This window comes from Loxodonta africana, chromosome 23 (assembly GCF_030014295.1).
Source record: "Loxodonta africana isolate mLoxAfr1 chromosome 23, mLoxAfr1.hap2, whole genome shotgun sequence".
NCBI classification, from domain to species: domain Eukaryota; kingdom Metazoa; phylum Chordata; class Mammalia; order Proboscidea; family Elephantidae; genus Loxodonta; species Loxodonta africana.
In genome coordinates, this window is record NC_087364.1 from 24294080 (window position 1) to 24310734 (window position 16655).

Below are 16655 nucleotides of genomic sequence, written 5' to 3' on the forward strand. Positions count from 1 at the left end.
CTTTTGACAGTTCCTTGACTTCAAAATTGGCTTTTCTATTGATTGCTTACCATTACGAGTGGTCCTAACTACATGTGTATTCTTGGTTGTAGCAAGCTCGGTGTGCTACAAGGTTGTCAACCTTACCTGCCGTGACCATTCTGTCCAAGTGCCATCAGGTGTTGGTCTGTGACAGTGTACAGCTCACCTGTTGCCATGGCAAGGAGCAGAGGTGTGTGTGTGGCCCCAGGGACAGAAGCTGATCGTTCCTGTTTCCCTTTTTCAGTTCAGACTCTGTCATCTGAGCCATGAGATTCTGGTGGCTCCTGCTTGCTGTTGGAGCCTGCACAGGGAACATAAACTCACAGGACATGTGCAGGCAAGGGCATTCTGGCATCCCTGGGAATCCTGGGCACAACGGTTTGCCAGGAAGAGATGGACGAGATGGAGCAAAGGGGGACAAAGGGGATGCAGGTACTCCCCACCTGGTAGCCTTTAGCTGCCCTTCTACTTACCTCTCTCATTCATTTTATCTTGTCGATCCATTCATCCATCCACTTATTCATCACTCATTCATCCATCGAGCAAACGTTTATTGAGAGCCTACTCCATACCAGATTCTTCATTAGGTGTTGGCGATGACGCAGGACAAGACTGGCACGACCCTGCCTTATGGACTTTCTAATTTAGTGGGAATACCTGTTTGTTAGCCGTCACCTCTGACGCTACAGGGCCATTTTCAGGAGCATATGATGGTGTAGACGTTCCTGCCTCATGCGACAGGTATGGTGGATCTTTGGCAACCTGCGGTCTATAGCTGCCATTGAGTCAACTCCAACTCATGGTGACCTCATGTACAACAGAACAAAATGCTGCCCAATCCTCACAATTGCTGGCATGTTTGAGTGTGTTGTTGTGGTTACTGTACTTCACCAAACATGATGTCCTTCTCCTTCGATTGATCCCTCCTGATGACATGTCCAAAGCAAGTGAGTTGGGCAATATTCTTCTGTGATCCATAGGGCTTTCACTGACAATTTTTTGGAAGTAGATAACCAGGTCTTTCTTCCTAGTCTGTTTTAGGCTGGAAGCTCTGCTGAAACCTGTCCGCCATGGGTGACCCTGCTGATATGTGAAATACTGGTGACATAGCCTCCAGCATCATAGCAACACAAGCCACCACAGTACAACAAATGGACAGCAGTGAGCACGTTAACCATTTGCACCACCCAGGGACTCCCCTGCAAATTTTCTCTATGAGTTCTCTCTGACTGGATAGTAACTCTCACAAATCCATGTAATTCCAGTCACTTTTTGGCATTAGACCAGTCTCATTTCCAGATAGCAAAAAGCTTAGTCCAAGTTTATAGCAAAACCTCAGTCTTACTGAAATCAAGTCTTCTACCCTCCCCCGGAGACCAGCAGTGGGGTGGGTGTGTATGTGTTCACATGCTCACATTCATCTCTGGATATATCTGTCTTCGCAGTAAATCCATCCGGTACTTCCACTGTCCTTCCTCACTGCCAGGACCACCTCTGACTTCAGAGACAGGGCTGGGTTAGGGGAGAAGAGATGCAACAAGTGTTACTTCACAATTACTCTAAGGCAAAGATGAGCAGATAAGGGCGCAGGGAAACAAGAGCACTGGAAATGGAACAGCCAGAATGCAGTAAAAGAGAATGTTGACACATTATGAAAAACGTAACTAATGTCACTGAACAAGTTGTATAGAAATTGTCAAATGGGAACCTAATTTACTGTGTAAACTTTCACCAAAACACAATAAAGTATTATTTTAAAAAAAGAAGCATCGCTTACCTAGTGCCACTATAGTCTGGCATGGCTGCCTTCTGAGGAAGACGATCCAACGCCGGCCTTTCTTTGACAGGTGTTTTGGGGTTTTTTGTGGACTTCCTGCACTCACTGCCCAATGGCATCCAAATGGCCCTCAGCTCCTAGCTCAGTCTCTCTCTGGGGCGGGGGTGGGGGGGTCCCCTCACCTTGGCAGACAGTTCTCATGGGTAGGGTTTTTTCAATATATCTCAAGCCTGGCCCTCTGAAGGCACTTTATCCCCTAGGAAAAAAAGGTACTTTTGCCCTCGTGGACTCAGAAAGCACTGGGTGTTCACAGTGCCGCTGCCCTCTTGGCTCTGCCATTGGGACAGCTGCAGCCGGCCTTTTCTTTAGATTTTTCTAGTTGGAAGTCGGCAGTTCCATAGTGCAAACAGTTAATGTGCTCAGCTGCTAACTGAAAGGTTGGAGGTTCAAGTCCACCCAGAGGCACCTTGGAAGAAAGGCCTCGTGATCTACTTCCAAAAAATCCGCATTGAAAATCCTATGGAGCACAGTTCTACTCTGACACACGTGGGATTGCCAGGAGTCAGAGTTGACTCCAGGGCAACCAGAAAAGTTGAAAGTCAGGCATCAGTCTCCATGACTTCACACTCCCAGGAACACATTCTAGCTTTCCCTAAAAACACAATTAGCTCCAGGTTCAAGGTAACATTTCTGCAGCTCACCAGGCCTCTGGCCAGAGGAGTATGGTAGGTGGGGCCAGGTGATAGTTGTTTCTGGATCTTGTACTTAGTCCTTCTCTCTGACTTAGAGCAAGTGTGTGTGTTATTTCCAAATGTATGAGATTTAAATTTTTAAATATTTATTGTATTTTATGCACACAAAAGGAGACAGAATGATAGATTAAAACAAAAACAAACCCGTTGCCATTGAGTCGATTCTGACTTATGGTGCCCCCATGAGTTACAGAATAGAACTTCACGCCAGAGGGGTTTCTTGGCAGGAATCTTTACAGAACCAAATCGCTAGGACTTTCTCCCATGGTTCCACCGGATGGGTCTGAATCGCCAACTTTTAGGTTAGTAGTCAAGCGCGTCTGTCAGTTTGTTGTACTATGGGGCTTGTGTGTTGCTGTGATACTGGAAGCTATGTCACCAGTATTCAAATACCAGAAGGGTCACCCATGGTGGACAGGTTTTAACTGAGCTTCCAGACCAAGAAAGACTAGGAAGAAGGACATGGCAGTCTACTTCTGAAAAGAATTAGCCAGTGAAAACCTTGTGAATAGAACAGAACACTGTCTGATACAGTGCCAGAAGATGAGCCCCTCAGGTTGTAAGGCACTCAAAATACGACTGGGGAAGAGCTGCTTCCTCAAAGTAGAGTTGATCTTAATGACATGGATGGAGTCAAGCTTTCAGGACCTTCATTTGCTGATGTGGCGCGACCCAAAATGGGAAGAAACAGATGCAAACATCCATTAATAACCTGGAATGTATGAAATATGAGTCTAGGAAAATTGGGAATAAATGGGAATTCCAGAACACTTAATTGTGCTCAAGAGGAATCTGTAAGTGGATCAAGAGGCAGTCGTTTAAACAGAGCAAGGGGATACTGCATGGTTTAAAGTCAGGAAAGATGTGCATCAGTGTTGTATCCTTTCACCATACCTATTCAATCTGTATGCTGAGCAAATAATCTGAGAAGCTGGACTATATGAAAAAGAATGGGGCAGCAGGATTGGAGGAAGACTCATTAACAACCTACACTACGCATGATACAACCTTGCTTGCTAAAAACGAAGAGGACTTGAAGCACTTACTGATGAAGATCCAAGATGACAGCCTTCAGTATGAATTACACCTCAACATAAAGAAAACAAAAATCCTCACAACTAGACCAATTAGTAACATCATGAGACATGGAGAAAATATTGAAGTTGTCAAGGATTTCCTTTTACTTGGATCCACAATCAACACTCATGGAAACCGCAGTCCAGAAATCAAAAGACGTGTTGCACTGGGCAAGTCTGCAGCAAAAGATCTCTTTAAAGTGTTGAAAAGCGAAGACCTTGAGGACTAAGGTGTGCCTGACCCAAGCCATGGTGTTTTCAGTTGCCTCATGCGCATGCCAAAGCTGGACAATGAATAAGGGAGACCAAAGATGAATTGATGCCTTTGAATTGTGGTGCTGGCGAAGAATATTGAATATACCACGGACTGCCAAAAGAACGAACAAATCTGTCTTGGTGGAAGTACAACCAGAATGTTCTTTAGAAGCAAGGATGGTGAGACTGCATCTCACATACTTTGGACATGTTATCAGGAGGGATCAGTCCCTGGAGAAGGACATCATGCTTGGTAGAGGGTCAGCAAAAAAGAAGAAGACCCTCAACAAGATGGATTGACACAGTGGCTGCAACAGTGGGCTTCAGCATTGCGACAATTGTGAGGATGATGCAGGACTGGGCAGTGTTTCGTTCTGTTGTGGATAGGGTCGCTATGAGTCGAAACCAGCTTGACAGCACTAACAACGATAGTCAAGTGTGAACCTTTTGTGCCATCCAGGGACCCTTAGTAAGACAGGCAGATAGACAGACAGAAAATAAGGAGGAATAAGACAAATACTCATCTCTAACACCAAAGTCTCTGCCTCTCCCCTAAAGAATCTCTTTCCTCTCCAAGTATATCCAATACCCATTCTTTCAAATTTCCATATTTCATACTTATAATTTATTTATATTTTTAGATAGGTCATATATATATATTTCTTAGAAGAATATTCTATCACATTGCTCATGCTAAAACTTCATCTTTTTCTTGCCCTGTTAAAACTTATCTGTGTGTATGTTTTATAGTAAGCAAATTTTAGTACGTTAAAAACCCAAAACCAAACACGTTGCCATCTGACTCATAGCGACCCTATAAGAAAGAGTAGAACTGCCCCACAGGGTTTCCAAGGAGCAGCTGGTGGATTCCAACAGCTGATCTTTTAGTTAGCAGCAAACCTCTTAACCACTGCGCCATCAGGGCTCCTTTAGTACATTACCTGTACCTAATTTGTAAACACACACGTACATAATGATTAGAGTATGCGTTCACACTATGTTATTTGGGGGTGCATAATCAAAGAAGTTTGGTGGCTACTGCTCTAGAGAATGGAAAAACTGGGAATTCGGCAGAGGAACCAAAAGCAAGTTAGGAGAGGAGAACTTTCACCTCTAATGTGGTCTGTGCAGGGAGTTGAGAGGGAAGGAAGAGGAAGTAAATGTAGGGATGACCCCAGTCAGAGGCTCCCAGGGGTTCCCAGTGGTACTCAGGGCTTATGTGGGAGCATTAGCTTCAGACCTGCTGGCAAAGTCAGAAAGTCAGACATGATCACATCTGGGAAGTTAACTTCTTTTCAAGCTCCACTAATATATTTGCCCTATCTGTCCTGCCTCAGGAATTGGAGGCTGACCCAAGCCTGCCCTATCACCCAAGGCTGGGTCAGTGGGGCTGGGATATGGGTGTCTCTGCTGTAATGGGAGAAGCCAGAGTCTGGGTTGAACTGTGCGCTATTGAGCATCAAGCTGCCTTTTACCATATCTGGAGCCACTTACAACTTGCTCACTAATAACACGGGAAGTGGAGCTCAGGGTAGCCTGCTCTGAGGACCAGGACTCCTATGTGGTCGGCAAAACCTTGTTCATGTGACATTTCTCAAATGGGGTCTCCTGACTAGATTGGTGATATTTACCAAGAAAGATCCTTCTAGGAGCCTCCTTCCCAACCCAAATAGTGTCATGCTACCTTAGTCATCTATGTTTTTGTAGGAGGCTAATGAACCTTCTACTCCACCTTTCCACACAAGAGTGATGGAAAAGGAAGAGGAGAAAGCCATCCACTCCCTCCAGCATTCAGATCACATGACCAGTATTCAGCACATGAGACAAATGCAACTGTGACCTGCATGGCACACACACCCCTCCTTACCCATCTGTTCTGTGCACTCATGCTGTCATCTCGGAGCAGGGTACTTGGGAAGTCCACACCACTGCTTTGATAATTCACTTACTTTACTCAACTTAAACCAGAATGCTCCTTAGAAGTGAGGACGGCAAGACTTCAGCTTACTCTGGACACGCCATCATGAAAGGCCAATTGGTAGAAAAGGATATCATGTTTAGTAAAGTAGGGGGGTCAGGAAAAACAAGGGAAACCCTCAGTGAGATGCATTGACACAACAGCTGCAACAATGGTCTCAAACATATTAATAACCATGAAGAGGACTGGGCAGTGTTTCATTTGTTGTACATTAGGTCACTGTGAGTTGGAGCTGACTCAATGGCAACTAAAAACAATAACAACTGCCTTGATGTTTTCTCACACATCTGCCTTTTTCCACCTATACTTCTGTAAGGGAGGGTAGTTTATGACAGGGCTGGGGACCACCCCAGTACTCTCCAACATCTACCATTCATTGACACCATGTCTAGTAAAGTCTGAATTGGAATTCTAAATCTTGTCTGTTTTTTTTCTTTTTCAACTAGGAGAACCAGGACTCCCTGGAGGCCCAGGGAAGGATGGAATCAATGGAGAGAAAGGTGAACGAGGTCAGAAATTGTTTTCCTATTTTACCATGATCTAGTTCTGAACTTTCAGTGAATTAACAATAATTATCAAGTGTTGGAAACCCTGGTGGCATAGTGGTTAAGAGCTATCTGCTAACCAAAAGGTTGGCAGTTTGAATCCACCAGGCACTCCTTGGCAACTCTATGAGGCAGTTCTACTTTGTCCTAAAGGGTTGCTATGAGTCGGAATCGACTCTAGGGCAGCAGGTTTGGTTTTTTTTTTTTTTTTTATTAAGTGTTTACCAAGGATAAACTCTTTACTAGGCTCTGGGGTGATCCAAAGATAAAGCAACACAGTTATTTCCCTCTAAAAGCTATCACTGCTGAATATTTTGATCAGAGAACTTATAGAAGAATCTTGATCAAAAAAGTGAAAATTTGGAACAGAATTTCAGATTGTCATGGAATCCAGACTTTCTGGAGACTATTCCCCTGAAACTATTCCCCTGAGATAATCTTTAAACCCTAAACCAAAATATTCCATGAAGTCCCCCTTAAATCAAACAACAGGTTAGCTAAATTAGTACAGGATCATGCTTAAGCAGGAAACCCTGGTGGCATAGTGGTTGAGAGTTATGGGCAGTTCGAATCCACCAGGTGCTCCTTGGAAACACTATGGGGCAGTTCTAATCTGTCCTGTAGGGTTGCTATGAGTCGGAATTGACTCAACAGCAATGGTTTTTTTTTTTTTTTTTTATGTTGAGCACTGTGGTCTTTTAAAGAATGATCTATCTGGGATCAAGTTGACAACAGCAACTCAAATGTTAGATAGGAAACTTAGGGGTTAGTAAGTTTATGTTAATTGGGGAGGAACAACTTGGGAAAGGAGGGTGAGAATGGTTGCACAACTTGAAGAATGTAATCAATGTCACTGAATTGTACATGTAAAAATTGTTGAATTGGTGTATGTTTTGCTATGTATATTCTCAACAACAACAACAAAGCCTATGATTTAATCTAAGGTTCAATAATTTTTTTTGTAAAAATAGTAAACATTTTCAACTTTCTATGTCATACAGTCTCTGTCACAACTAATCAACTCAGCTGTTACAGTGAAAAGCAGCAAGATGCTCTGTAAATTAATAAATGTGACTGTGCCCCAATAAAACATCATTTGTGAAAACTGAAATTTGAATTTTATATAATTTTCCTGTATCAGGAAATATTATTTATGACCATTTAAAAATGTAAACAATTCTAAGCTGTCGATGGTACAAAAACAGGCAGCAGGCCAGATTTTGCCCAAGTGCCATAGGTTGCTGAACCCTGATTTAGTGGATGAGCACTGAGGAGTGAGACTGAGTACTGACGCAGTGGGTCTGGCAACACTCCATGGAGAAGACCACTGCATGGTCTGGCCCAACTGTGGTTGGGCCTTGAAGGGTAAGGACTCTGGCAGGTGGAGATTGATTGACAGAGAGAACAGTCATAATGGCAAACATGTATAATGTTTATGTGCTACATTGTTCTACATGCTTTTCGTGTACTGACTTGATACAATAGCCCTAAGTTAGTAGGAGTCCCTGAGTGGCACAAGCAGTTAAGCACTCGACTAGTAGTCAAAAGGTTGGAGGTTCAAACTCACCCAAGTAAGGCCTTGTGATCTACTTCTGAAAAATCAGCCACCGAAAACTCTAACGGAGCACAGTTCTACTCTAACACATACGAGGTCATTATAGGTCAAGAGTCAATTTAACAATTTTTTTTTCTAAGTTAGGTGCTATTACCATACAATTTTATAGATAAGGGAAGAGAGGTGTAAGTGGTGCAGACAGGATAGAATCCTGCATTTGAACTCCAGAACCCATGCTTGTAACCATGACTTTGCAGACTGGGTGGAGGAAATAGAGGATCACTGAGCATATATGTAGAAAGATGAATTGTGCAATATGATTTACAGTGACAGGCTGGAGGTGGACAACAGAGCAAGGAATGCCACACTCGTGGCTTTACTTCGTGTTCCTTTCAGTGCGGATTTTTGATTGGGTGTTACACAACGAGGGCTGAGTATCAGTTAGCTGAAAGCAGCCTTCGTAACAATGGCCTTTTGCACTTCTTCCCTAATCAGAAAAGCACATTCTCCCAAGCATCAGCATAGTGTAGTGGTCATAATGGTAGACTTAGGTGGTCAAGAGTTTAATTTCTAAAGTGATCCCCTGCGCTAATTTATTATACAGGAATCAAAAGGTGGTATCTGTGAGCTATGAGAAAAAAAGTTACCAGACAGAGACACCAAATGGAGTTACAGTTTGAAATGGAGAACAGACATGAACTTATTCGGAGAACTGACCCAGAAGCTCCATGGGAGAAAGACCTGGCAATTTGCTTCCATAAAGATTATAGCCTGGGACATGAGTCAACTGCCGACTCAAAGGCATTGTCTCAGGCTGGGTTCTTAGAGACGCTAAAACCAGTGAAGTGTTTATATATACATATGTCATAGAGAGAGAGATTTATCTCAAGGAAATGGCTCACATGGTTGTGATTGTAGAGGCTGGCAACTCCCAAGTCCATCGGTCAGGCATCAGGCGCCAGGCTGGAGGCTTCTCCTGACTCATGGGGCTGAACTTCAGGGGGCGCTGAGCTTCAGAGGCTGAGGAACCCAAGATCCACAGATCAAATGGCAGGCTGCTGACTCACAGCTGCAAAGGCTAACGAATCCAAGATTGGCAGGTAAGATGGTAGGCTGACAAGCCAAATGCAGGAGCAAGAGCAGAGCAAAAGCCAGTGAGCTTTGACAGAAAGTCCACATATATTGGGTGCAGACCAACCTCCAAGGAAATTCCCTTTCAGCTGATTGGCTACCCGGAACAGATCCCACCATGGAGGTGATCACATTATATCAGATCTCATCATGGAAGTGATTATATCACTACACGAATGCCGAACTACATCGTAACTGCCGAACCACTGAGAATCATGGCCAGGTTGACACACAACTTAATGATCACACGACCACCACATTTTCTTTCTAAAATTTTTTAAAATGTGTGTGTGTGTGTGTGTGCACAGTTGGGGAGTAAATGGATTTTAAACCCCGAACCTGTACTATACTGGTGTTGTGGTGGTTAAGGTTGTGTGTCATCTTAGTTGGGCCATGATTCTTAGTGGTTTGGCAGTTATGTAATGGAGTAGTTTGGTAATTATGTAATGATGTGGTTTGGCAGTTATGTAATGATATAATTTGGCAGTTATGTAATGATGTAGTTATCCTCCATTTTGTGATATAATGTAATCATCTTCGTGATGTGATCTGATGTGATCAGCCAATCAGTTGTAAGAGGAGTTTCCTCGAGGGTATGGCCTGCATCCAATACACATGGACCTTCTGGCAAAGCTCTCTGGGTTTTGCTTGCTCTGGATTCTGCATGCAGCCTGTCATCATCTGATCTCTGGCTCTCGGAACTTGAGCTAGCTGCCTGCTGTATTGCCTACCAATCTTGGGATTTGTCAGCCTCTGCAGTCTGTGAGCCAGCAGCCTGCTGTCTTACCTGCTGATCTTGGATTCATTAGCCTCTGCAGCCTGTGAGCCAGTGACCTGCCATTTGATCTTTGGTTTGTCAGCCCCTGTAGTTACATGAGAAGCCTCCAGCCTGACATCTGCCCCACGGACTTGGGGCTTACCAGCCTCTACAACTGCATGAGCCATTTCCTTGAGCTAAATCTCTCTCTCTATAACCCACTGCCTTTGAGTCGATTCCGACTCATAGCGACCCTATAGGACAGAGTAGAACTGCCCCATAGAGTTTCCAAAGAGTGCCAGGTGGATTCGAACAGCTGACCTTTTGGTTATCAGCCGTAGCACTTAACCACTATACCACCAGGCTTTCTTCTCTCTCTCTCTCTCTATATGTATATATGCTTCACTGGTTTTGCTTCTCTAGAGAACCCAGCCTAAGACACATGTACTACTTTGTCTCCTTTGTATGTTCAACAACAACAAAAAAAAAACAAAAGTTGTTTTCTACAAGGTTATGTTTCATAGTCATCTCTTCCTTTATTCCCCCTTTCTCTGTTTAGGAGCAGATGGAAAAGTTGAGGCAAAAGGCATCAAAGGTGAACCAGGCTCAAGAGGATCCCCAGGGAAGCACGGGCCAAAGGGATTTGTCGGTCCTATGGGAGAGAAAGGCCTCAAAGGAGAGACAGGCCCTCAAGGGCAAAAGGGGAGTAAGGGTGAAGTGGGGCCCATTGGGCCAGAAGGCTTACAAGGCAACCCTGGACCTTTGGGCACAACTGGCTTACGTGGCCCTGTTGGCCCCATCGGAAAGCCTGGTCCCAAGGGAGATGCTGGGCCCATAGGGCCCCAGGGTGAGCCAGGAGACAGGGGAATGAGAGGCTGGAAAGGGGATCGAGGAGAAAAAGGGAAAATTGGTGAGACTCCTGTGTTGCCAAAAAGCGCCTTCACTGTGGGGCTCACAGTGTTGAGCAAGTTTCCTTCTTCAGATTTACCCATCAAATTTGATAGGATCCTATACAATGAATTCCACCACTACAACGTAGCCACAGGGAAATTCACCTGCCACATCGCTGGGGTCTATTACTTCACCTACCACATCACGGTGTTCTCCAGGAACGTGCAGGTGTCTTTGGTCAAAAACGGGGTGAAAGTTCTGCACACCAAGGACGGTTATCTAAGCTCTGAGGACCAGGCGTCCGGGGGCACGGTACTGGAGCTGAAGCTTGGGGATGAGGTATGGATGCAGGTGACAGGAGGAGAGAGGTTTAATGGCTTGTTTGCAGACGAAGATGATGATACAACTTTCACGGGCTTCCTACTGTTCACCAGCTCGTGACCCAGAGGGTTTATAAACTTGCCTCGCCATCCACAGAATTAGCTTAATGAAGAAGTCATTAGGTGAATTTATGATATTAATTGCACTAAGTACTGCAATAATCACACAAAGGTGAGAATAGGAAAGTTATCCCTAAAACTGATTTTATGAAAATTACTGTCTTTCCAAGAATAAATTTAAAAATAACTTGTGCTGTTTCTTTTTTTGAACACTTTTGGGTTGTTTCTTCTAATTTATTTAGTAGTTTCCTTCATTCCTATTACCCGAAGAATCCTTTTTGTGTGTGTGGCGTTGGGAAGAGTGTTGATATCATGTTAGTGCTCTAAGGAGCCATCTGTGTTTCAGGGATCAAGAAAAGGAACATGTTTGTTCTATTTAGTGACTAATGAGCTGGCGAAAATGAGACATCCCAGAAAGCTGAAGAACATTTTGCTCATTTTCTCCCTCGGGTTTTAATTGCCATTCAATTCAGCAAACATTTGCTTAGTTAACCATTTGCCAGACTCTCGCCAAGATGAATAAGGAAAACTTCCTGTTCTCAAACAGCTCACCATCTAATATTTCACAATCACTATTTTCTTTCTAAGGAGCCCTGGTGGCGCACTGGTTAAGTGCTCAGCAGCTAACTGGTGGGAAAAAAATCTGGAGGTCTGCTCTCAAAAAAAGATTAGAGCCCAGAAAACCTTATGGGGCAGTTCTGCACTGTCACATGGGGTCACTATGAGTCAAACATTGACTTGAAGGCACGTAACAACAAAAACATTTTTCTTCTACCAATTTTAAATGATCTATGAGAGAGAAAAAAATTTACTGGACAGAGACACCTTATGAAGTTACAATCATAAGAGCAGTGGGATGAATTTATTATGAGAGTAGGGTAAAAGGGAACCTTCTCTTTAGGCCTGTCAAATTTAGGGGGGGATATAAACGATGAGGCGTAAATTATGTTTTAAAGGACATGAAAAACAAAGTTGATTGGGGAGTCTATTCTCCCATCTGAGATTATTTTTCATCAGTTGTCTGTGAATCTGGAATCCAGTTTTCAAAAGTCTAACAACTATATTCAGGCTTTCTGGGATGCCAAACACCTTGTTAACATACCACCTGCCACCACCTGCTGAGGGAGTCTTTTTGCTTAAGTGTTTGCATTCTAAAAGGTAAGGTCCTCTTTTGTGAAACCAACTCTGGGCTAAGAAAAAACCCTCATATTTGAAACTTTTTTCTAAAAACGTAATGAAACCAATGTTTTTGTAAAATACATTGATGAATATTTCTTTTTCAAGTGACATATTTCCTGTCTTTGCAACGGTGTGCCCCAGGCACCAGGTCTGCACTGTGACCTGGCTGCCTTGAAGACACATGGCCCCTGAGTAACGACTCCAGGAGCCAACAAGCTACAAATAACTCGATGTTAATAATAACATGGAGTCAGGAGTTGGGGAATTTTAAATAACTGTAAATCTCTGATTAAAAAGCTAATAGAGAAGGAAAGCACAATTTACTGTATATACACAATGAAACATAAAATTTATAAAACCAGTTGCCATCAAGTCAACTCTGATTCATGGTGACCCCATGTATGTCAGAGTAGAGCTGTGTTCCACAGGGCTTCCAGTGGTTGGTTTTTTGGTAGTAGATCATCAGGCCTTACTTCCAAGGTGCCTCTGGGTAGAGTCGAACCTCCAACCATTTGGTTAGCAGCTGAGTGCAGTAATGGTTTGTACCACCCAGGGATTCCGTAGAATTTATAGTCAAGGTAAAAAATACCACAGGTACGCTATAGTCTTTGTTTTAACTAAACTTCACTGGTTATCATCATCATCACCATCTCTTGCACTTTTCCCCATACCAGGTAAAACTTAAAATTTGATTTCATGTGTGGGGGTGGGGAGGGGGAGTGTTAGAAGATTCTATAGGAAACACATACAATGCCCTTGGCCTTCACCTCTAGCCCTTTGGGACTTCAGAGAAGGTCTCCAGCCTGCTCAAATCCAACAGGAAATGTTAAAATGAGCAAGGCTTTTACCTTAGAACCAAACATTCGGGGTGAGATAAAGCTCTGAACAGGACTGCACAGGAAGCACCTTTTAAATATGTGACTGTTGTTTGCTGTGGAATGAAAAGGTTCACTTGGATTCTTGTTCCTTTGCACAACTCACACCTCTGGTATATAAAAAAAAAAAATTTTTTTTTTTTTATAAGGTAACTAAATCACCCTTTCATTAGTTCATAAAAGACCATAGTCCATCTCATTCAGACACTGATACGCAGGAGTCAATAGGTATCCAGCTCCTGCGTCAAGCAGAGAAGGAGACGTGTTACTTAGAGGGGCTAGCTGAAGTCCTTGGGTGGTGTAGATGGTTAATGAGATTGGCTGCAAACCTCTAAGGCCTTGTGATCGATCCACTTCCAAAAAATCTGCAATTGAAAACCCTATGGAGTGCAATTCTACTCTGACACACATGGGGTCGCCGTGAGTTGGAGTCAATTTGGCGACAACTAGTTTAGCTGAAGGCTGAAGTGGCAGGCTGGTGGATTTGAGCTGCCGACCTTTTGGTTAGCAGCCAAGCTCTTAACCATTGCGCCACTGGGGCTCCCATTCTTGCCTTCTCTCCTAAAAACCAGAAAAAGCAGTTGCTGTTTAGTTGACTCCAACTCATGGCAGCCCCACGTGTGTCAAATTAGAACCGTGTTCTATAGGGTTTTCAAGGATGTGACCTTTCGGAAGCAGTCTCGAGGCCTGTCTTCCAAGGCACCTCTGGGCAGCTTCAAATCACCAACCTTTTGGTTAGCAGTTAAGTGCTTAACCACTCACACCACCCAGGGGCTCCTCTACTCTCCTAGGTGGTCTTCTCTCCTCAGGCCCAGCCCACCTGGCCGCACTTCTGCAGGAGGGTCAGTTCTCAAAGGGTGAGTCTCACGTTGATTATCCATTCAGCAGCCTCACCCCAGGAGATTACCAAGAAGTGGCAGGTTACTGCGACCAGCCTCAGAAGCAGGGCTCTGTCCAGGCAAAATGTGAGAGTTGCTTTTACAGCCTCACTTTTCCTTATGTACAACAGAACGAAACACTGCCCGGTTGTGTGCCAACGTCACAATCATTGTTATGCGTGAGCCGGTTGTTGTGGCTACTGTGTCAATCCATCTCTTTGAGACGCTTCCTCTTTTTCTGTGAACCTCTACTCTATCAAGCATGATGTCCTTCTCCAGGTACTGATCCCTCCAGATGTGACCCCAAGTACTCCCCAGCATGTTTATTCCTATTTCAAAATGGGCAGCTGAGAACTTGACACAACTAATGCCATCATGAAACTGTAAGTTCTTCTCCTTGCTCTGCCTGCCCCCTCCTTCACATACCTCTGTTAATTACTTTGTTTTGCCCAAATGTTAATGGCTTTGTTCTCTGTCTGACCACCTGTGGCCTACAATCCCCACAGGAAAATCTTTAGCCTAATAAAGAAATGTCTGGCAGGAGACTACGAAGACATTTGTAACCCTTGTAAGATTCTATAAAAGCTCAAATGTAAATTTGCTCTTTGGGGCTCCATATAGACAGCCCGTGTTGCTGCCCGGTCCCCGGTGATGTAAACATCTCCTTAATAAACTTTCTCACTCTTTCTGACTCGGGGTATGTTTCATTGGCTCGACTGCTCCACGGCACGGACCCTAATCAGGTAACACTGAGAACATGTCCAAAGCATGTGAGATGCAGTCTTGCCATCCTTGCTTCTAAGGAGCATTTTGGCTGCACTTCTTCCAAGACAGACTTGTTCATTCTTTTGGCAGTCCGTGATATATTCAGTATTCCTTGCCAACACTATAATTCGAATATAATTCAAAGGCATGAATTCTTTGGTATTCCTTATTCATCATGATATTATAATAATCATTCATTATGATTGTCATACAAGTTAAAATAGATAAAGAAGATTCAGTGTTAATTTACCTGGTTACACTCAACCGGAACCCCGACACGCAGTCACACCATGTATTTAATTTAAACCATCTTTTAGAATTTTTTTTTTTTTTTTTAGAGTGGAAATAGATTCATTGAAACGTGCACTTGACCGCGTGTCAGAGACCCTGGGTTAGGCCACAGGCTTTATCACTAAATCACGCCGGACAAGGCAGTGATTATTCACACTGCTGCCTTCTCTAACTACCCTCTTCCCCGGGGAATCGGAGTAAGTCAGACTTGGCCCGCCCCGCTCCACTCACGCGAGAGGTCAGACACACAGTAGTAATTCCTTACTCCAGACACACGGGGGCGCCACACAGTAGCGGCTGCTGAGATGGCGGCGGGCGACGCTCTTGCCCGTGGGACGTCGAAATGCGCACGTCCTGAAGGAAGTGTTCTTTGACCCGGAAGCGCGGGGTATCACGTTTCATAGCGTGGGCCGCTGTCTTGGAAACACGGAGCGAGCTCCGTGAGGGAGCTGCGGGGCGCGCGCCCGGGGCAGTGCGGCAGGGGCAGGGGGCTGATACCCGACAAGATGCTGTGCACACTGAGGCTATGCGGCCTCGGAGCCGGGGCGGCAGCTTTCCAACTGCTGCGCACCGGGCGGGGCGACCCTCTCGCCAGGATCTGGCCCCGAGGGGTCAGCACTAGCTGGTCCCCGGTGGGCGCCGCCTTCAATGTCAAACCTCAGGGCCGCCGCCTGGATCTCTTCGGCGAGCGCCGGGTGAGCGGCGCGGAGAGGGCGTCCTCTCGTCACCCCGAGCTAAGCCTGCTCCCTTGCCAGGGGGCTAGCGGAGCTCCGAGCGGGGTTGTTGGGCCTGGGAAGACCCAGGGCGGCGAATCCACGTGTACTGTGGTGTCCTTGCCGGTCACCTCCGGGCTTAGCTAGGGGGAGCAGGGCAGAGAGGCCTGAAATGACCGCTTCTCAAAGCGTGGGGCCCAGCGCTTGCCTCTGCGTGAGCCCCTTGGCGCCATGGGAGCTTAAAATCGGTCACCGTGGCGGTGGCATTCGGCCTGCCGCGTCCCGCCCTCTCCCCTTGGCCACACTCACCCCTACCCTCGCTGAAGCCCACACTTTTGCTCTGACCTTTCTCTTCTGCCTTGAGAGGCCTTGCCCGGTGATTTCACATTGGGTATCAGGTTGTCGTTTCGCAAGAACACATTTTCCGTTACTGGTGTAACAGTAATTCCACTGATACCCGAAATTTCTTCACTTACTGATTTCTTTTTTCAGAACCTTTCTGTTTTCTTTTAGAACACAAAACTGCTGGAAGGGGTCCAAGTTCCTGTAATGCGGTGGATTGATCACGTAAATTTCTTCCCAGAGGAAGTCACTAGACTGAAATCTTATTTGTATATGCACAGTGTCTAGGATGGTGTCTGGCATTCAGTAGGCACTCAATGATACTTGAATGAATGATTTAAAGGTGAAAGGAAGGCAAGCTTGAAAAGCGGGCGTGGGAAAGGATCTTGAAAAGGACTCACCTGTTTCTAGTTGGCATTTTTGGATGTTGTCCA

General features: G+C 44.9%; 2 protein-coding genes across 5 annotated transcripts in view; both read left to right on the forward strand.

Moving 5' to 3' along the window:
- Positions 1–225: 225 nt before the first annotated feature.
- On the forward strand, positions 226–12525 carry LOC100663527 (C1q and TNF related 9B). The gene is made up of 3 exons (XM_023553130.2): positions 226–453; positions 6306–6368; positions 10407–12525. The coding sequence occupies exons 1-3, from the start codon at positions 288–290 to the stop codon at positions 11177–11179; spliced, it is 1002 nt and encodes a 333-aa protein (XP_023408898.1). The 5' UTR covers positions 226–287; the 3' UTR covers positions 11180–12525.
- Positions 12526–15539: 3014 nt separating this feature from the next.
- The window catches only part of MIPEP (mitochondrial intermediate peptidase), a 227938-nt gene continuing 226822 nt past the window's right edge, over positions 15540–16655 (forward strand). For 2 of the 4 annotated variants that reach the window (XR_002786773.2, XR_010319113.1), the window contains exon 1: positions 15542–15861. Coding sequence is in view for 2 of the 4 variants with exons in the window: in XM_064275339.1 (XP_064131409.1) it covers positions 15673–15861 (189 nt within the window). In the remaining 2 variants the exon portion in view is untranslated. Of the gene's footprint in view, positions 15862–16655 lie in introns of all 4 variants that reach the window. The other 2 variants (XM_064275339.1, XM_003414036.4) reach the window with 2 other exon arrangements.